Source organism: Dipteris shenzhenensis, chromosome 11 (assembly GCF_047967505.1).
Source record: "Dipteris shenzhenensis isolate YYH24624 ecotype China chromosome 11, Dip_SZ_1.0, whole genome shotgun sequence".
Classification (NCBI taxonomy): Eukaryota; Viridiplantae; Streptophyta; class Polypodiopsida; order Gleicheniales; family Dipteridaceae; genus Dipteris; species Dipteris shenzhenensis.
Window position 1 is genome coordinate 8,615,211 of NC_141606.1, and position 22,688 is coordinate 8,637,898.

Here is a 22,688-nt window from a genome sequence, read left to right on the forward strand (position 1 = left end):
AACAGGGTAAGGGTTTGTAAGTTAAGGTTGATTGAGATACCTATGGGTGTTCATATGTTTGAGTTATGATCCCGTTTTAATTTGATACACGATGCAGTGCCACACCCACATATGTTGCCCTATGCTCGCCGTGAGGAGGTGAAGCATCGGCGATATGAGGTGGGATCTTTAGGAGGGACCGTTACGGATGCATGGAGTGATGGTGATAGTAGCCCTCCACCATTACCTCATGAAGCCATGGAGGAGGAGGTGTTTGATGATATGGTGCGGGATTTATATGTCCATCAAGGGAGGGATGATAGCATGGAGTAGGATGATCTTTTTACTACAACATCGACTCCACTATTTGAGGGGTGCACATTCTTTGTTCTACGTGCCTCCCTGGAGTTACTAAACTTGCAAACCATCTATGGATGGAGCAATGCAAGTTTGAATGCATTACTCAAGTAAGCTTTAAAGTATATTTTACAAACATGGTGAATTATGCTAGTGGGTCAATTACTTGAATGCTTTTCCTCATTTATGGTCTTCACGTGCAGGCTATTGTGTAAATTGCTTCTTAGGGAGAATAAATTACCGACCTCAAGAGATATGGCAAGGCAACATATGACCTCTCTTGGAGGATTAGATTACAAGTGCATCCATGCATGTGTCAATGATTGCGTTTTATTTTGTGGACTACATAAGGATGCAAGAGAGTATCCGACTTGTGGAGAGGCAAGATATAGAGCAGATCTCGAAACTTTGGACGTGCCTCGTAAGGTTCTGCGACATTTTCCCATAATCCCTCGCATCCAACATATGTTCAAGTGCAAATCTATTGCAGAGCTCATGTCATGGCATTCCTCCCATCGATCAACCGATGGCAAGTGGAGAACTCCCATGGACTCTCCTGCGTGGAAGCATATTGAAGACACATGGCCAAGCTTCAATAAAGAACCTAGGAACTTGAGACTTGGATTGGGTATGGACGGTGTGAACCCATTTGGCCTCAAAAGCACGTCTTACAGTGTATGGCCAATGATATTGGTGAATTATAATCTTCCACCCTCTATGGCTATTAAGAAAGGACATGTTATGCTGTCCCTTCTAATTCCAGGGAAACATAAAGTCAAAAACCCTGAAGTTTATTTGGAGCCTTTGATTGACGAGCTAGAGATACTTTGGAGAGGTATCGAGGTGCATGATGTGAGCAGGCCTCCCTCGTCACAAGACTTCAACTGCAATGTAGTCTTGATGTGGATGATGCATGACTTCCCAGGCTATGGTGAGTGTTCAGGTAAGCATTGCACTTCTAATTATGAATAGGCAAAGGATGTGGCATCCTAAACCCACCTTCAACTCTTAATTGCATCTATTGTTCAGGTCTCACTACATCGGTTACCATGCATGTCTTGTTTGTGGTCCTTCGCTAGTTGCCTCACGGGCAGACGCATTGAATAAGGTCATCTATGAGAATCACCATCGATTTCTCCCACCTGATTATCCTAGATATGTTGCCCCTTGGAATGAAGTCCTCCCACAATCACTCACCGCGGGAGATTGGATGAGAATTTGGGACGGTTCCACGACTCCTCCACCACTTGGCATGAGCCGGTAAGGGTTTGTAACTATTGTGTGCTATATTGGCTGGAAATAAAGATTACCCGCTAATACTTTATTTTGTTTAGATACTCCATCTTTTATTGTTTACCATATTGGTCCCACCTCAAGATCAATCACCTGCTTGATCCCATGCATATCTTCAAGAATGTGGCATCTACCATTTGGGAGCATTTGAATGGGACATGAGATTCCGTAGGCATAAGGGAGAATCTACGTACCACAGGGAGGATGCGTGAAGCTTGGCCACAAGAGAGACCAAATGGGCGTGTTTTTTTACCTCGTGCACCGTGGATGTTATCAAAGCTAGAGATGGCGATGGTGAAGCATGCTATTACTAGAATTCGTACTCCCACTGGATGCATGAGGTGTTTGAAAGGAGCCTTTACAAAGAGCAAGAAAAGAGGTGTAGAGCAATTATATGGCTTGAAATTTCATGATTGGCATAAGATGCTCCAAGTAAGTATTTTATGTGCATAATATCTTTTTCCTTTCAAATTTGTGCGTGAATAATTATAAGCAACTAATCAACCACCTCCTCGTGGGTTTAGTTCATACTACCTACTAGCATTTCACGTAGTGCATCGAAGGACGTGAAAGATTGTATTTACAAGATGGACAAGCTTGTGAGGTGAGTGTGAGGTACTTTACATGATACAAAATATGATGCGTATCAATGCTCCATGCAAGTTTAAATGCATATTGCTAATATGCTGTACTTTTTCATTTCTAGGTATGTGAGCTCAAAGGAAATAGATCCCACCACGCTTGAGAATGCTTGAGTTATGTCAGTGGAGGTGATTTGTTTAGTGGAGAGGACATTTCCACGTTCTATTCTCACAAGCCAACTACATCTTATATGCATTTGGTGGATGAGATTGCTATATGTGGTACTATACATGCACGATGGTTGTTCTTTCTCAAGCGCTTCATGAAGACCTTGAAGGGCTTCGTGAGACAAAATGCAAGACCCGAAGGTAGCATGGTCAGGGGTTGGTTGGTACAAGAGTCACTTGTATATATTTCTGAGTTTCTTATTGATGTGGATAGCTCTCTCCCATGACTATGGAGAGATGATGAAGACCTAAGGATGACCTCTATTGTGCCTCAAGGGAAGGGACACAACAAAGTAATAGACATGGAGTTGCATAATAGTATCAACCTCTTTTGCGTGCTTAATAGTGATGTGATGAAAAGATGGGTGACAAGATATGAGGATGGAAAGGCAAGAAAACAAGAAGAAAGGGCCCTCTTTCATATACACCATGGATCTCGTGTGCCATACCCTCAGTATCTAAGAGCACTTCCAAAGGATATTCATGTGGATTGGCTACTTCATGAAATGGAGAAAGTAGAGAAAGACGAGGGGATGCATATCACAATGGAAGAATGGGAGTATGCTAGGGGATGCATGAGCAAGGTCGGTATATAGAATGTTATGCATAAGTTAGGAGCTTTCAATAATTTAGATTGCTTATTTAATTGAACTTTTCTTAGTGTAGTGCACTATGTTCAATGCTATATGGTGTGAGGGCAAGCATTTTCGAACACAACAGATTGATGATAAGAGAAATACACAAGATTGCGGCGTCATTGCTAGCTTTGAGGGAGCCAATAGAGCCATGGATGATTATTATGGCATAATCCAAGATATTATTATGCTTGACTTTCGACGCTTCTTTGTATATGTTTTGGATGTAAAATGGTTTAAGGACGTGGTGGAAAGAGGCCCCAATGCAACAATCAAACGTCATGCAAATGGCTTTGTAACTATTATCTCCACAAAGTTTTGGCAAAGTAGGAAGGACACACTAGTACTACTGCAACAATGTGAATAGGTACTTGCACACATATAAAAATACTCGCTTTTAAATATTTGATGCAAGAAAAATAACATGATTGTATTTGTATTTGAATTAGGTTGTCTATCAATCAATGGTGGATAATACCCGATGGTGGCATGTCATACCTATTATGCCACGTTCCAAAGTGATGTATAGTACATTCACTAATATGGAGCGTATAGAGGATGATCATGGCCATGGACGTGATGATGATCATGATACGAGAGAGGAGGATGATCCTAAGATAGGAGATATAGATATTAAGGCCATTACCCGTGAGGACGAGCCTACCATTGGTGATGCTGATTTCGATGAGCACATGAGTAGCACAAGTAGTAGTGGATTGAATGTATTTGTAGATCTAAACACTTGTTTGGATTTTGAAGTAGATAGTTTGGCAAGGGTTGATCTCATTGAGGATGAGATTGAATCGTAGCCCATCATTGATATTGGCAAAATAATTTTACATATTGTCTCATTCTCCTCACCTCACTTAATTCTTGTATATGTGGGCTTGCAAAAAAGCATTGATGTTTTTGTTAAAATTATGTGCTTTGGTAATCATGGGCAATGTTTGGAAAGTAATGATGTACACCAAAATCTCACTTTCTGTATTCTCTGGTTTGCGTCTATATACGCGTCTAAATACACGTCTGATTCTCAGTGTAAACGCGCAAATAAATGCGCTAATACACGCCCAAATAGACGCGTTGATAAACGCTATGTTAGACGGGCCAATATTTTCTCAGTTTAGATGCACAAATAGACGTGTTAATACATGCGTAAATAGACGCGCTGATAAACGCGATGTTAGACGGGCTTGTATTTTCTCAATTTAAATGTGCAAATAGACGCGCTATTTAAACGTGCAAATAGACGAGTTGTTAGATGCGCTTTTAGATGCGCCGTAATTTCTCTACTCAAGCAACGCCTATAGACGTGCCTACTATTTTGCGCGTCTACCAAGCGCGTCTATAGTTGCTTTGTGTTGTTGTGAATCTTAAAGCTGTAAAGATATGAATGAATTGTTGTGAGTCCGATGTTAGCCTAAACCTTTTTTTTTAATAGTAAATTAATAAAATTTATTAACTGATAAAAAGGGGAAAAAAAAAAGCTTTAAAGCTAAAGTTACATGACACCGGTGAGGCCTACAGAGGATGAGTCATTTAACACGGGATGAGAATGACTGAAATAATCAAGTACCTTTTCAGTCAAGTACATCCAAGGTAGAAACTTGAAAAAGGCGAAAGAAATCCGAAGGTGGCTCGAAACTTGAAAAATGCGAAAGAAATCCGAAGGTGGCTCTCTTGGGTGATAAAGGGCGCCTCTCAGATGTTAGCGTAAATCTTGAAAACTTGCAGACTTTTGATTAAAACGATAAATGTCCCAAGTAAATTTGAAAACTTGCAGGCTTTTGACTCTCTCATTCAGATTCATGAATGCGTGTGATTTTGTTTTTCGGCAACGCAACATTTGGTCAAAAAGAGAAGTTGGACAACGAAATGCGAATGCAGACAGCTGATTGTGAGACTCGCAAATCGACGAAATCTGGCCGCAAAAATCGGTGGAAATTTAGGTGTAGATTGTGGCCAATTGATGTCGTCCACAAGCTTTTGGTAAGCTGAATCTTCTCATCATCGCAGTGTCGCACGACCGTTTGAAATTGTTTGTTTGGACAAATAATTTGCCTTCCCGACGATCTGGGAGCACCTCAACAACAATTTCGATCCGTCTGCAAAATTTGGCTACGGTGCAGCATGTTCTTGTGAGCTAGAGCTAAATACGATCTTCAGAATTTGGGTTATATATATATATGGCAGCACAGCGACCTGTTAATCTCCACAACGAAGCTGACTCCGACCTCCAGAATTTAGCTATGGCGGCACAGCTTCCTCTTAATTCCCACAACGAATTAGCTCCATCGACGGAGCTCGGCCATATTATGAGTCATGGAGGTCGATCAGGAGCGAAGCATCAGAGATCAGCAGCAGCTACTGGCCATGGATCTTGGCGGCATGCTGGCTTCCATGTCGCCACCACCATCGCCACTCCTGCGGCTTACGCTCCGCTGCCCTTCGCCCTCGCGTCCCTCGGATGGCCTGCAGGTGGTGTCCTATCGACTAATTAGCGAAAAGATTCATATAATCTTTGGTCCGTGCTCTCGTTAGCCGAATTTTTCTCAGCATTACGCATGACGGATTTTCACGGAATGAGGTTGTTTCAGTGTGGCAGGATTGACGACGTTAGTTCTGGGCACCATCGTAACATGGTACAGCAGCATCCTGGTGGCTTCTTTGTGGGAGTGGGACGGAACTCCGCATGTACGCTACCGTGACCTTGCGCGAAGCATCTTCGGTAAAGAATCAAGCAGTTTGTCGATTCTTCTTCGACCCCCATTTTCGATGAATCGGTAGCAAAAATCATCGTTGATAATAGTGACAGCTCTGCTGAACATCTGCTCCTTGACCGTGTTCCGGTGCAGGCAAGCCAGGGTACTGGGGAGTGACGTTCTTCCAGCAGCTCGCTTCCTTAGGAAACAACATCGCCATCCAAATAGCAGCAGGCACTAGCATGAAGGTTCTTGCTCATCCCAATTTCTGCCATTACAAGCTTACACAACCATCCTGCAAGCAAGTTCAGCCCAATCTCGGCCGGTATGTATCAAGCTGATCTTATTTTCAAGAGACAAAGTTCCATAGATTGATTTTTAGGTTGGGCCTTTTACAGGCTATCTACAAGCTATATCGCGGCGACAATGATCTCACACTTCAACACTTTATCGCCATTTTTGGCGTTTTGGAACTTGGCCTGTCGCAATTTCCCAACATCCATTCTTTACGGTGGGTGAATGGCATATGCACGCTGAGCACGATTGCATTCACTGCTACAGCAATTGCTGTATCTGTGTACAATGGTACGCAAATTTCCTAGCCATATTTTAGTGAGCAAAAATCGGAGCCCGATGGCCTAATCTTGTCCTCGTATAGTTTTGCTTCAAACGATTACATTTCACAAAGGAGAGCAAATTGAAATCACAGCTAGCCGAACAATTCAATGATCGGACTTTAGGTGCTCAAAATTGACCATCCCTTCCGATATTCTGCAGGAACACGACTGGATCGTTCGACTATTGACTATGGGCTCCATGGCACAAGATCAGAGAAGCTGTTTGGGATTCTTAATGCTCTGGGCACCATTGCATTCTCTTTCGGGGATGCGATGTTACCTGAGATACAGGTGGGAAATTGTTCTTCAAGCTTGATAGCAAGATTAATACATTCTTTGAAATCAATTTGAACAGAATGCCATGAAATTACGAAAACCTGCTGCAAGATGAAAAGGTGAAGCAATTCTGCTGCTATGATTGCAGTGTACATTGAAGGAACCAGTAAAGAAAAACATGTACAAAGGCGTTTCGGGAGCGTATGTTGTGATCGTAGGTTCTTATTGGACTCTGGCTTGTGTGGGTTACTGGGCTTTCGGTTCTTCGGTCTCCCCATATCTCCTCAACTCCTTCACAGGCCCCGATTGGGCGATCGTGCTTGCCAATTCGTTTGCGATCATTCAAATCGCCGGATGCTATCAGGTCAGTATTGTCCATTTCTTTATCTTTATAATCAGCTCCCACGAACGAAAAATCTCCCATCCATCGCGGAATTCGGATCCTTTGCGATCGGAAATTTTTGGGCATTCCGTTGCTGAGATCGTGTTGTGAGTTTGTTCGAAATCCAACACAAACAAGTACTGATTTTGCAAGGAAAACTGTGGATGGACGTGCTCCAAATTTCCATTCATGCTCTTATCGATCTCGACTGCGTGGTGATGATGCCTCGCTTTCGCTGGACTGCAGATCTACTGCAGGCCAACCTATGGATACTTCGAGGCCAAGATGATCGATGAAGGAAAGGGAGCTTTCACGCCAAGGAACTGCATGAGCAGGGTAGTGGTAACGGGAGTGTACATGGCTATCATCACTCTCATTGCAGCAGCGATTCCTTTCTTTGGGGATTTTGTGGCACTCTGCGGGGCTGTCGGCTTCACGCCGCTCGACTTTGTCATCCCAGCGATCGCCTTCCTCACCGTTCGCCGGCCCAAGAGCTCTCTGGTTTGGACCCTAAACCTCGCCATTGCCATCGCCTACTCCTGTGTTGCCCTCCTCGGCTCCGTCGGTGCTATCCGATTCATCGTCATCGACACTAGCACTTACCGATTCTTTGGCAACATGTAAAATGAGATCCACACTCCTTCCTCTCCATGTGTTCCCTCCTGATCTTCCTGCAATCGATACTGTCCGGCGTTCTCTCTTCACCACATCGCGCCCCCGCGCGAGCTCCTCCATAATATGTCAGGATATATCGGCATCGCCCTGAACTCAGTGGTGCTTTCTGCTGCTCCAGCTATTTGATGCCCTCCGACATTCTTGATCCAGTAGTTTTTCATAGCAAATTCATCGTACAGTCTCCTGCAAGATTTCTGCAACCTTGCTTATTCTCAAATAGTCTGCAACCTTGCTTATTCTCAAATAGTTAATATTGTTTCTTTCCATCCTTGATTCTGAGAAAGGCCTGTGCTGCGCCCGTTTCGTTTAATTTCCACCTACTCCAACGCTGCCTCGTCGACGTCCTGGCCCTTCGCAGAAACTCTGAATTTTTTAGTATTATGTCACTCGCACATCCAGAGCTCTCTAATCTTGATCCCGGTGTATATTTCTACCATTTTCATGGGAGGAGAGACCAGATCCCATTTGCTCTCGATCACGTTTTGGTCCCAGCTGCTGACTCAAGCTGATTCAAAATTTAGGCCGGTAGCCATTCGATTTTTCGCCAACCATAGGAAGACCTTACTGAAGATGTGTGATAAGAAAGAAAAATAGGTATTTTTAAAGAAAAATTTTGACCTTCCGTCCTACTAACCAGTTTCAATCTTGAAAAAGGAAAAATGTTTTTCCTGTATAATTATTTGGCGTCTTCATTTTGTGGTGATCTGATTGGCTCCTTGTTTCGCATCATTTTTTGGCCATTCATCTCTCCTCGTAATTAGGCAGGCCCTTTGAATCCCATTCACCTTCTTTTAATTTTAAGGTGATTCGTAACATATGCTGCATTGAATTGTATATTGTATGGGACTTTCAATGCATGCATCTAGTGACTTCATCTTCTTTGGCCTGCCCTCTCTGCCCCCCCTTCTCTCTCTCTCTTTCTCTCTCTCTCTCCCCTCCTCGTCCTCGTCCTCGTCCTTGTCCTTATCCTCCTCCTCTCTCTCTCTCTTGCCCTCCTCCTCCTCGTCCTCTCTCTCTCTCTCTCTCTCTCTCTCCCTCCCTCCCTCATACTCCTCCTCTCTCTCTCTCTCTCTCTCTCTCTCTCTCTCTCTCTCTCTCTCTCTCTCCCCCTCTCCTCCTCCTCCTCTCTCTCTCTCTCTCTCTCTCTCTCTCTCTCTCTCTCTCTCTCTCTCTCTCTCTCTCTCACCCTTCTTCTTCTTCTCCTCTCTAGGCAGGCCACATGAATGAAATTCATCTTGTTTTGTGTGTTGTCCTTATTAAAAAAACTTGACCCAACGAAGGGTTCGTCGATAAATAAATTGGCTCCGTAATGAAATGGGCTCACCTCCCCTTGGCCGACTCTCTTCCTTCTCCTAGCTCTCTCGCACATAAGAGTGTTGTTGCATCGCTCTCTCTTCCATATGAGTGCTATTACATTTAGTTTGTTTGATATGGTACTGAACAAGAGGGGGAGGGGGGAAATAAAGAAAGCATCTTGAATATGGTCGGGTTCACACCAACCTACCCGCTTGCTCACTGAGAAAATGGGGAAGAAGATGGGCGTTGGTATGGCACTTTAGACCATGGGTGCTACCATCTAACGTCAACAAAGGTTGGTTGTCTTGGTGGTCAAGAGAATCTTTCTTTGTCTCACACGGGGGTTAGACCCCCAATAAGGACACTTTGCACTTTGCACTTGGTGGTGAAGAGAATCTCTCTGACTTTGCCTGACACGAGGGTTAGAACCCCAATAAGGATACTTTGCACTTATTTTTATTTGCGCCCAATTGCCTTGGGCGGTCTCTACCAATTGGACAAACTTTTGTGCCCGCCCAGTCCGAGCCTCAGGGGGGTCACTATGTATAAACCCTCTATATCACGTGCGTTCAAGGCCTATATTTAAAATCCCTTATCTGTAAATTTTTTCATTAATAAAATATACCCCTTTTCTATACAATTCTGTAAATTTTTTCCAAAACTATTTTAAATAGTCCCTTATGTATATTTATTTCTGTAAATTTTAGAAATAAAAAATATCCTTCTTTTGAACTCACATGATAGGGTTACATATGATGAGTGACCCCCCCGAGGTCCGAGCCCCCTAGGACCACAAAGGTGTTCCAACTTGAACCTTATTTCTCGAACGTGTCTAGGTAGGTGAGTAAATGTGACATATAAAGAATGAAATTAAAGTGTAAGGTAAAATTAACAAGGCCCACTGAGGCACGCAAGCACTACCCTTAATTGTGGAGCATAGAAGTATGAAGAAAAGGTGGCATTCGATGCAGTGCATCACCGTGCCTCTCGAGGCTTCAAGAAAATGGCTTTAGAATGAGTTCATAGCAACAAGCAATGGATCACCCAACTCCCCATGGAGTTTTGCAACCGTAGATGCATCGGTTTGAAAGACAAATCAACCTCACAACTCAACCACAACATCTCTAGTTGTTGATGAGAACCCAAATCCTTGGAAAATTGAGTCCTAGCTCTAATTCTGTCAAGTTGGTGTAACCTTGATACGTGTAGCTTCTAATTTGTTAGTTGGCTATGGCAGCTACAACTGCTACATCAGCTTTTCCCAACCTTGCTTGTAGCCCATCAACGAACTGACATCAAGTAATCGGTAGGCATCCTCATTCCCCATTTCTCTTGCTTGCTTTTGTGATGCTGCTTGCATCTTGCAATATAGATTTAAAAGCTGATTCAATCAATTCATAGATTTAAAAGCTGCTTCAATCCACATAAAAACCCCCAACCCCTTGGGGCATCACTAGCTCCTCGGCATGGGTTCATTCAGCTGAGCGTCTATATAGCTCTTGGAATGTAGGGTTGCATACCACTCAACACATCATGCTCAACAATTGCAAACCTAGGTTTTGCCAGAGCCCATGTTCCAAGGGCACCTAAAAAAGAAAGTTTCTCGTTGCTAGAGCCCTACCCCTAATGGGGAAGTGCTAAAAACATTCACCCTTGGCTTCATAGTAGGGGTACATTGTTCCCATGGTTCTAGAATAGGGCGTACTTTCATATGGAAGTCTTTAGTCAGCCATTCAATGAGTTTTTATTGCCCACTTGAGAATTTTATGAGCTGCCTTCCCAAGGCCGCCCAAGGTGAGGAAATCTCCAAAATTGGGCCATTCAACCAACAACCTTTACTAGCTCAACAAACAATGTCCACACCTCATCAAATAATGTCCACACTTGGTGAAGCAAATAGTTTCGAACAGCTACAATGTCTATAGGATGTGAAGACATTTGTGAATCATTTCTTAATGTTCATTATCAACAAATATTTACAATGCACATGCGATCACGTTAAAAGCTTTATTTGAGTTTCAAAGTTTGACTAGTCAAAAGGAAGGCATGCTCTTTGTAGTTAAATCAAATCAAATGATATTGAAAACAATGCCCATGCAATTCCACCTTTTTTTAATATTTTCTTGTCATGTCATCATACTTAAAGCTTTATTTAAGCTCAAAGTTCCACTAGTAAAAAAGAAGGCATGCTCTGTCTATGTCCTTCAAATGCTCCAAAATGGCATTGTGAATAATACGCATGTTCCACCTTTTTCTTGTCATGCCATCATGGTAAAAGCTTTATCTAAGTTCAAAGTTTGACTACTCGAAAGGAAGGCATGCTCTTTCTAGTTACTTCAAATGTTATAAAATGATATTATAAATAATGCCCATGTTCTATCTTTTTCTTGTCTATTGAACTGGCAATGGAACATTGTGGTAACCTTATCTCACATCCATCCTTGCAAAACTTGCTCCTTGTAATGTAGCCCAAGCTTTTCTCACTTTTCTCACATTTTCCACCTATGTGTGATTATGAGATGATTTCTTTCCACACGTTTCATCATGCATCCTCTACTTACTTTGAGTAGTATAGCAATAATGAATATGGTAAACTACATCGCAAAGGAATGTGCTACATCAAAAAGCTCCAATGCACAAAAGGACAATAAATATTCAATGATGACTAGCTTGCAAAATTGGGAGGCTCTAAATTTGTGAATCTAAAGTGACAAATTCATGAGAAAAACTATAGAAGAATTCGAAGCATGCATAAAAGATTGGGTAGTGAATATAGGATGGAAAGGAGAAGGATAGTATCTTAGGCAAATACATAGTCAAATAGAAGAAAATGCCAAAATTGGGCACATAAAAAGGAGCAATTTATAACTTGATTATTGTCATAAATGGCTACTAAGACAACCCCATTGACATCATGATTGCCTAGTAGTGGCCGTAGAACTTTGTGTCACTATATGCTCACAAAACATAATTCAAATGAGATAAACCACAAACGCTATTCTTTTACTATTATGTATATGAAGTGAGAATTTACCTACAACCACTTGTTGCAAAGATACAAAATTTTCACTTGAGCAACCTACAAGCTTCTTCATATCTCAAGTTTCACATGAAGACACGTGTGTTGCAACACAAATATAACTGCAAAAGCAAAAAGAAAAAGTGTTTTATATGTGATAATGTTTAGCAATTGTTTCGCATAAATGACGATGGGTATATGCAAGGTAAGGTGGTACTTAAAAATGTGTCTTGGATAACAGTTCTTTTCATGACTTTGGTGCTTTAAGAACATTAAAAGACTAAAAAGGTAAATATTGGACTTGTATAAAAGAACATAGTAGTTTATAAGAAAGGAAGAGGATATTATATTAAATTGTACTTTTAAAATAGCACTGGAAAAAGCAAAAACTTGCATACACCCTAATAAAGAAAGATTGTATCTTGACAGTCAAAGATGGAAAAGCCCGAAGGATTGAAATACCTTTAGTGTTTATGTAAATGTTGCTAAATCTCTAATAATTGTATGTGTCCATTTTGCAAGTGTTAAGGACCCTTCCAAAATTTCTTGCATTTTCCAAGGACGTGCGACCAATAGACATAAAATTTTGCAAGCATACTATGCAAGTATACAAATTTTAGCTTCTATGCTTCTATGCCTCACAATCTTTTAGCTATGTTGTCTTATTCAGAGTCACCTAATTATACAAAAAAATCACCCAAAATCACAAAATAAAAAAATAATTGAGGCATAAGGAGGAAGATTTTGGATTACCTTTACAAAATCATTTGGTCTCTGAGGTGGGCGACACGAATCCACCACTATATTGGAAGGAAGGATGGGAGTAATCTTTTGAAGTTTGCAAGAAATTGGAATCGGATGCATATGGGTGCCTCCTAAATTCATTGTCTATTGATATTAGGAGACCCAGATTCTAGAAAATCATGCCCAAGTAGCTCCTCCAATGGCTTCACCAATTTGGTCAATTTGTAAACAATTATTCCAAACATGCCATTGTAATGCTCACAAATTCCTTAAGTACTACAAGGTGGGTGGTTTTAATGAGAACTGTTGCTCCATCCATGTTCACCTTCTTCAATAATCTCAGGTGATTCATGATCCCCATCTTCTTCCCCAATGTCATGATCTCCACCTTCCTCCATTACCATGTTATTGTATAAACTTTCTTCTTGGCCCACATCATGATCTTAATCTTCTTCCCTAGATCCATCGAGATCAATGGGATCCATTGGCAGCATCTCTATATCCACATCCCTATCTTCAAAAGAATGTTTCATTAGGGAGAATTGGGGTAGGGAATGCTTAGTGGGCTTGAAGGCTCCCAAAGAGGCCTAACCAGCCCAACCTAGGTGGGTTAAGTGCACAATTGAGCCCACCTCTCCACCCATCAATGAGGGGAGGGGCCCACTTTTTGAAATTTGAATTTTCAAAATTTGAATCTCCCTCCCTCCCTCTCTCTCCCTCCTCCTCCCTCCTTTCTTTCCACCTCCCTCCCTCCTCCTACCTCTCCCTCTCCCTCTCCCTCTCCCTCTCCCTCCCTCCTCCTCCCCCCTCCTCGGTCTTGCTCCTCCTCCTCCCTCCTCCATCTCACTACAAGGCATAGGTGCTTTTTCGGACGAAAATACCGACCTTTTTTACACTAATTTTTTTTTTGGACAGGTGCAAAGGTCGGTATTTACATCACTATAAGGGTCGAAAAAGAACGGTCGCTATATAAGTGTCACTATATAGCCATACTAATAAACGTCGCTATATAGCGACACTCGTAAACGTCGCTATATAGCAATACTAGTAAATGTCGCTATATAGCAACGATTAATAAAAGCTTTAAAAAAACATTAGTGGGGCTAAACAGGGCCACAGCAAGCCCTGTTTTGCCCCACTAATGTTTTTTATTTAGTAATTACAAAAGAATGTTTTTTGTTACAAAATTTCCCTTGTGGAAAGGGTGATATAAAATCGCTCAAATGAATCGAGCGAGAGAAGCATATACATGTTGAAGTTACACAACATTGTTTATTACAAAATTACCCTTTTGAAAAGGGTGATACAAAATCGCTCAGACGAGCCGATATACAAAAAGCATATACATGGTGAAGTATATCCAAACTACTACTAATACTACTACTACTACTACTACTACTGCTCATCCGAATCATTGTCATCGTCATCCTCGTCCTCATCGTGCTAGCCTGATCCATGGCCCTCATGAGCTGCGCTTGATCCCTAGCCCTCGTGAGTCGCGCTTGATCCCTGGCCCTCGTCGAAGCCGTGTAAGCCTAATCCCTCATCATCACCGCTCACCTCTGCTGATGAGACGTTCGAGCTTTGATTCTAAGAGTGAAACCATATTAATTGGAAATTAGATTGGAACTTAAAGAATAAAACAGTTTAAAAAGTGAGATTACAAGTAGGAGTAGACTTATACTGTGTGAGCAGCCACCTCAGCCCAATTGATCGTTGCTCCCAACGCCTCTTACTCGATAAACCACAGCTTTGTTCCTATGCGAAACGCGCATCTCGTCTTTGTGTCTATAGGAAGGTGACCCATCGCTACTTGCTGTGGGCACAATTTACGAGAGTTAGATAAAGTGCATGCAATATGTAGTAAAACAAATAGAATAATACATTAAATGAGAAGAAGTAGACTTACCACGGTTGCCTCTAACGCCAACCGTCCGCCTGCACTAAAGTGCGAAGTACCTACGGAGTCTAGCCGTCTCCTCGCAACCCTCCTCTGACCCTCGAACTGTTCGGGATGGTCCCTGTACTGCTTCTTGAAAAACTTCCAATCAGCTTTGTCTACCCAGCTCGGTTTAGCCTTCCCCTTTGCAATGGTAGCATGCAAGGTTGACCTACGATGCTTCAAGAGGACCCCCATGCGCTCTCTCATGTAATCCGAATTGAACTCCCAATTTGGAGGGTTAGGATATTGTCTTTTCAATTCATCGATGATTGCTTGCTTCTTTCCCGCATCTTGGTACCGCCAGTCAGTAGTTATGCCGCTCCTGAAGTGGTGGCTCATCAACCACCTCATGGTGCCCATCACTGCTGCGTACTTTTTATTTTCTATTATCTCTCCAGCAACCGTGATTTCATAGGATAGGTCCTTGACCGGGTAAGGAGGATTCATGGTAGTGGCAGAGTCAGAGCGAGTGGTGTTACTGCGAGCGCTTTCAGAGCGAGTAGTAGTAGTGGGAGTATGAGAGGGTAAGGGATCTGATTGGTACTGGGTCTCGGGACCAAGTGGAGACTTGTAGGGATGTGAGTGTGCTGACTCGTCTACATCTCTCGAGTCAGAACAACATAAGCAACCCCTCCTACTCTTCCTTCTCTTATGATGGGATGCCCAGGTGATGACCCCTCAGTCAAAAGGGGCTAGAGGGGACGACTGGAGAGTAGGTCCAACCGTCCGTGTAGGAGAGGGATTTGCTAAGGTCTTTTGGGATAGTAGAGAGAAGAATCTCGCTACCTCTGCATTGGTCATTTGTGTGACAAACTCATCAGGACTCCTGACAAAGCCATGGGCTGCTAGCAAAGGAGTTCCCCGAGGGGTAGTCACAATGCTACGTCCTAGAGGAGTCGGGCCAGGGGTGTTGAGATATGGTGCCATGAACACATGAATTATAGGAAAAGGTATAAGCTAAGGAATGTATTAAAGCAGCCACCCTAGGATGTGGACGACATGATATGGAGATGTGGATTGAGGATATCCACAAGGAGAGATGTGGATAAGAGGATCCCATAAACGTTGACTATTCTAAGGGCACTCTCTATATAAGAGGCCTATCATGTATTGTTGATATAGGACATTGGAATAGATTGAGTGTTTCATACTTCCTTTCTCTCTCTCATGGAGTTTCTTCTATGGTTTGATCCTCTGTGATCTTTATGCTAATTGAGTGATAGATTAGGCTAAGTATGATCCGCACTTTGTCATGGTATCAGAGCTTAGGTTGTCCATGAATCCTAGAGTGTAATTTTATCATGTTGTGTATAGAAATATATGTTGGCACACTCATAGACTCTTTAGGGAAAGCTTTCTTTGTGATTGAATCCTTATACTCAGAAACTGCTAGTGGAGGAATCAACTTCAAATTTCAGTTGCCTCCAAGAAGGTAAGCTATGCAACTCCACCCATGACACAAGGAGCAATCCACCACAAAGGAGCCGAAGGTGAAGTAGAGCTTCCTACACTTGCAGCATAAAAGCAACAAGCTCTAAGAAAGGCTTGTGAAAGGAGAACGACCATCACCGTGTAAACCAAGAAGAGCAGAGGCTTGCTATTGCAGAGAACTAAAAAGACAGAAGACGTTGCAAAGAGACCTTGCATAGAGAAGAGAAGCCCTTGGAGAGAATGCGAAGGCAAAGACCATGAGAGGGCCAAACATGGCGAAATTGGGCTGCATCAGCGAGTGACTCTAACAACAGTGAGCGCTCATGCTACAAGCTCATCAAACAGCCAGGCGACACTCCAATGTGCCAGCCATCCAGGTTGCTCCTTCCCTTTTAGCTTGCCATGGTAGGAACGTCCACCCATCCTCCTTGCAGATTGATTGGATTTCTAGTGAAGAGGCCTGGTTCTTGAGAAGATTCTCCTCCTAAATTGAGAAAGTCAAGGTTGAAGTTGAAGTAGGGAATTCAACTAACGTGCGGGAGAGTGGATCCTTTCAGAAAGCTTCTGAAGAGGTCTTGGCTTCCCGCAGAATCGTGAAAGTCTGGCTCGCTTCCTACATCCAAGGCAAACGACCACACGGCTCTGTAGACAAGCTTCACCTCCAACACGCTTAGCCGCATCAAATGACACAACAGCCCCAAATGTCTCTAGCCTTGCAGACAATGACCTTAGCTGCATCCTGGCTCGCACCCTGCAACATAGCATAGGTTTAAGGCTTCAAAAGCCTTAAATGCCCAAAGCCTCTCCTTCCATCGTGATGACCTCCTACTTAGCCTTCCCTAGACAAGCCGCTCCAAGAACAGCTACTCCAAGAACCTTCAATGAGTCGTTGATGACCAGCCACCTTCACGAAAAGCCTTACCAAGCTCCTTCACGTCACGCTCGCAACGTCCTCACCGCATCGCCGTCTGCAAGCTTCAAAGCCTCAAAGTTTCACAAAGTCTCTCTAAGGTTCTAAATGTTAGACATGTGGCAAAGATAAAACTTAACCACAGTCAGGGGTAATTCAGCTAGTAGGGTTAGGTTCAGTTACTTGGACCATAGTTAGGTTTGTTTGAACTCTGGGTTAATTGAGTTTAGTTAAAAGTGTGCCATGTGGCATAGGGCTACCTCAACATAGTAACACCTTGCCAAGCACAAAAATAGCTTATGCCACATCATCAAAGGCTCCTTCTTGATCAAAACTTTGACAAGCCGTAACTTCCAATCCACGAAGAATTTGCACACACTCCAAAAAGGAAAAGTCATCGTCTTTTTGAGCAATTATTGTTAGATCAGAATCATTGTTAGCAATTAGACACTGCCAATATTGAAAGAAAGCAATTGGTAAGACCTTTGCAACAAATGACAAATCAAAGCATGAATGCACACTTCGCTGTCATAAGCATGCCAAAAGCACAAGTGCATGAGATGACCATAGCACAGAACATGGTATCAACACATAAAGCATCAAGGCACATGGTAGAACAAAGCATCATGCATCAAGCTACATCAAGCAAAGAAGAGGACGCCATCGACATCAAGCATTGAGAAGCAACAACCTTGCCACCTTCAGCCCATATGTTTGTAAATAAAAGTTGACCACCTAAGAGTAGCCATGTAAGCACCCAGGGGAGGATTTGATCTTGTAGCTCACATCTGGCCACCTTGCAGTAGCCAAAGGATCATGGCACCAAGGGGAGGTGTTGAGATATGGTGCCATGAACACATGAATTAGAGGAAAAGGTATAAGCTAAGGAATGTATTAAAGTAGCCACCCTAGGATGTGGACTACATGATGTGGAGATGTGGATTGAGGATATCCACAAGGAGAGATGTGGATCAGAGTATCCCACAAATGTTGACTATTCTAAGGGCATTCTCTATATAAGAGGCCTATCATGTATTGTTGATATAGGACATTGGAATAGATTAAGTGTTTCATACTACCTTTCTCTCTCTCATGGAGTTTCTTCTATGGTTTGATCCTCCGTGATCTTTATGCTCATTGAGTGATAGATTAGGCTAAGTACAATCCGCACTTTATCAAGGGGTAGTCGCAGGGGTAGGCCCTTGAGGTGTCGCCTGAGTGGAATCAAAGTCCTCTGGAGATTAGAGATCATGATGTCTCCTCCTACAAGGGTTTCCGTACTCGTCGCGGACGTGCGACGTGATCCCATGTCTAATTTGGGGGGATTGGACAAACGTAGATACAAACACGAAAACAAAAAACAAAAAACAAGAGCGGGTAAGAAGTGGAAAGCATATGAGGGAAAGCATATGCATAAGGGAAGGAGAAGCATAAGAGAAGGAGAGGGGAAAAGAAGAGAAAGAAAAGGGGAAAAGATATTGAAAGAGGGGAAAGGAACCAAATATGCATAAGATAAAAAACAGAGAAAGCATATGCATAAGAGAAAAAGAGAGAAAGCATTTGCTTATGCTTATGCATAAGCATATGAGCATATGCTTATGCATAAGCATAATCATAAGCATAAACATAAGCATAAGCATAGACATAGGCATAGGCATATGCTTATGAAAAGAAGAGAAAAAGAGAGGGAAGGAGAAGACATATGCTCATGCATAAGCATAAGCATAAGAGAAGAAAAAAACATATGCATAAGAGAAAAAGAGAGAAAGCATATGAATGAAAGAGGGGAAAAGAGATTGAAAGAGGGGAAAAAGAGATTGAAAAAGGGGAAAAGAAGAGAAGGAAGAGGGGAAAAGAGGAGAAGGAAGAGGGGAAGAGAGATTGAAAGAGGGGAAAAAAGAAGAGGGGAAAAGAGCATAAGCATAAGAGAAGGAAGAGGGGAAAAGAGATCAAAAGAGAGGAAAAAGAAGAGAAGAAAAGAGCATGAGCATAAGAGAAGGAAGAGGGAAAAGGAACATAAGCATAAGAGAAAAAGAAAGAAAGCATATGCTTATGCTTATGCATGAGCATATGAGCATAAGAGAAAAAGAGAGAAAGCATAAGCTTGTGCTTATGCATGAGCATATGAGCATATGCTCATGCATAAGCATAAGCATAGGCAAATACATATGCTTATGAAAAGAAGAGAAAAAGAGAGAAAAATAAGAGAAGGAAGAGGGGAAAAGACTTTGAAAGAGGGGAAAAGAGCATAAGCATAAGAGAAGGAAGAGGGGAAAAGAGATCGAAAGAGGGGAAAAAGAAGAGAGAAAAAGAGCATGAGCATAAGAGAAGGAAGAGGAAAAAAGAGCATAAGCATAAGAGAAAAATAAAGAAAGCATATGCTTATGCTTATGCATGAGCATATGAGCATAAGAGAAAAAGAGAGAAAGCATAAGCTTGTGTTTATGCATGAGCATATGAGCATATGCTCATAAGCATAAGCATAGGCAAATACATATGCTTATGAAAACAGGAGAAAAAGAGAGGAAAAAAGAGAGTGGAAAATAAGAGAAGGAAGAGGGGAAAAAGAAGAGGGGAAAAGAGCATAAGCATAAGAGAAGGAAAAACATATGCATAAGAGAAAAAGAGAGAAAGATTATGCTTATGCTTATGCATGAGCATATGAGGGAAAGAGGGGGAGAAAGAGGGAGGAAAAGAAGAGAAGAGGGAAAGAAGAGGGAATAAGAGAAGAGAGGGTTCCTATGCCCATCACTGCAGCTAGCGCTTAAGGCATTAGCTGCAGGCCAATGCAAATAACGAAAATAACAAAAGGGAAAAAGAGGAAGCACTTTCTTACCTAGAAAAGTCCCGAACCGTGTTTCGTGGACTGGCCCTACAAAAAAGAGAAAACATACCATTTTTTCAGATAACTAGTTAGAGGAAGGAGGAGTTTGGAGAAGCAACTTTTCAAAGGGATTGGATGAGTTTGGAGAAGCCTACAAACAAGGAGAAAGCATAAGCCTACAAACAAGGAGAAAGAGGAGGAAGAGAAATACCAAAAAGAGAAGAGGTGAGTCTTCTTTCTTTCACTAAATCTCATTTTTAATCCTTAACCTCTGAAAATCAAGCATGAAAATTAGCACATAGCCTTAGCAATACAAGGAGAAAATGCTTCAACACTCACAAAACGAAATCTCACAAAAAATGAATCTACATTTCTTAAAGAGACCCACCTTCTTGAAAAACTTCCTTTCACACAAGTAGAGAGGGAGAATGGTGGAGAGGAAGCACAAGTGTTGGGAGAGGGGCTGGGTAGGGGTGAGGAGTGGGGAATAGAGAGGTCGTTGAATATAAGGTGGGAGGAGAGATTTTTGCTTTTCTCACAATAGAGATGTGAAAGACGACGTCGCACGGGGTGTTAGGTTTAAGCCCCCAGCGTCTCTATATAGCAACACTGGTCAGTCACTATATAGTGATGTTTATATCCAAAAAATGTCGTTATATAGTGACGGAATAGGACAAAGCGTCGCTATATAGCGACGAAACACGGCAAAGCATCGCTATATAGCAACGGTTCAGGGCACTTATTGTTAGAAGAGAGAAAAGGAGCTCATGGGTGGTTATTGTTTGAATCTTAATAGATTTCCTTGTAGCTCATGTTGTGATTTTGGAAGCGTGCAGACGGAAGGGATGAGTGGAAGCTCATTAGATGATGCGCCAACGCCCGGGAGCGCAAAGTGGCTTACGGAGAGGTTGTATTGTCATTGCACTCATTGCAAGCGAGAAGTACGACATCAATGTCATATTGTCATGCACCACTTGCGGATGTATGGGGAGGAGCCCAAACCAGTACCCACCGTTGGTGTTGCACGTGGTGATGGATCATCGGTAAGTCAATGCTATTTGAGTTCATGATTGATATTGGATACCATTATGACATGAATGCTTGAGACAAGGTCTTATATTTACATGAAATCTTGAGACAGGATGAGGAGGGTGGCAAGGGTGCGCATTTTCCCCTCTTTTCTTCTTTTCTCCTCTCTTTTCTTATTTTCCCCTCTTCTTTTTCCTTCTCTTATGCTTATTCTCTTTTCCCCTCTCTTTTTTCATGCTCTTTTCCCCTCTTCCTTCCTCTTCCTTCTCTCCTTTTCCCAAGCTTTCTTATTTCCTCTCTTTCATCCTCTTTTCTCTTCTTTTCATAAGCATATGCATTTGCCTATGCTTATCTTATGCATGAGCATATGCTCATATGCTCATATGCTTTTCCCCTCTCTTTTTTCGTTCTCTTTTCCCCTCTTCCTTCCTCTTCCTTCTCTTCTTTTCCCCTCTCTTATTTCCTCTCTTTCATAAGTGTATGCATTCGCCTACGGTTATGCTCAGCTGTGCGATGGGTCGCCTTCCTAGAGACAAAGAGGTGAGATGCACATTTTGCATAGGAACAAAGCTGTGGTTTATTGAGATGGAGGCAATGGGAGCAAGGGTTGATTGGGTTGAGGTGGTAGCTCGCACGATATAAGTCTACTCCTACTTGTAATCTCACTTTTTAAATTGTTTTATTCTTTAAGTTCCAATCTAATTTCCAATTAATATGGTTTCACTCTTAGAGTGCAAGCTCGAACGTCCCATCAGTAGAGGTGAGCGGTGATGACGAGGGATTTGGCTTACATGGCTTCGACGAGGGCTAGGGATCAGATGTAGCTCACGAGGGCCAGGGAACAAGCCAATGCAACCACGACGAGGATGAGGATGAGGATGAAGATTCGGATGAGCAGTAGCAGTAGTACTATTAGTAGTAGTTTGTATATACTTCTGTATGTATATGCTTTTATATATCAGCTCGTTTGAGCAATTTTGTATCAGCCTTTTTGAAAGGATAATTTTGTAACAAACAATGTTGTATATCTTCAACATGTATATGCTTTTGTCGCTCAGCTCATTTGAGCGATTTTGTATCACCCTTTTCGCAAGGGAAATTTTGTAACAAACAACATTCTTTTGTCATTACTAAAAAAAAAACATTAGTGGGGAAAAACATGGCTTACTGTGGCCCTGTTTTTCCCCACTTACATTTAAAATAGTATGAGATGAGATAAGACATTAATGGTGTAGAACAACACATGAACATCATGAGAATATGAAAAATACTTCCATTAATTTCATTCATTACATTTAAAAATTAGATAAGATGACATCCAAATTTACATTTAATATGAACAATGCCTTCATTAATTTCATTAATTACGTTTAATTTTATTAATTTCATTAATTACATTTAAGAATTAGATAAGATGACATGTAAATTTATATTTCATAAAATTTTCAAGCAAATTTACATATACAAAAGTAACATCATACATGCATCACAACTATTGTGATGCTGCGAGTGCAAGCTGTGATGCTCTGTATTTACACTGAGTCTCTACTTCTTGTGTAGGATGTAGTGCTCTTGGAGTAGACTTGGACTCTTCTTCCTTTGCAAGATCTAATGCTACTTTAGTTGCATGTTGTTTTCTAATGGTAGAAATTAAATCTCAAATGGTTTTAGCCCTAAACAATTGTAGATCCTCCTCTAAATATTTGAGCTCTAGAGGTTCTTTTAATGAGACCTATGGCTTCAGTGAGAATTTTCATTGAAGATCAAC

The 22,688-nt window shown here is 41.9% G+C and overlaps 1 protein-coding gene across 2 annotated transcripts; it reads left to right on the forward strand.

Moving 5' to 3' along the window:
- Nucleotides 1-5,117: 5,117 nt before the first annotated feature.
- Nucleotides 5,118-8,195, forward strand: LOC147896583 (GABA transporter 1-like). 2 transcript variants are annotated; one of them, XM_087381585.1, is made up of 7 exons: nt 5,118-5,551; nt 5,671-5,801; nt 5,929-6,023; nt 6,174-6,360; nt 6,553-6,683; nt 6,817-7,032; nt 7,297-8,195. In XM_087381585.1, the coding sequence occupies exons 1-7, from the start codon at nt 5,541-5,543 to the stop codon at nt 7,672-7,674; spliced, it is 1,149 nt and encodes a 382-aa protein (XP_087237711.1). In that variant the 5' UTR covers nt 5,118-5,540; the 3' UTR covers nt 7,675-8,195. The 2 variants fall into 2 exon arrangements, with proteins under 2 accessions (XP_087237711.1, XP_087237710.1); XM_087381584.1 differs by having other exon boundaries at nt 5,679-5,801.
- Nucleotides 8,196-22,688: the final 14,493 nt, after the last annotated feature.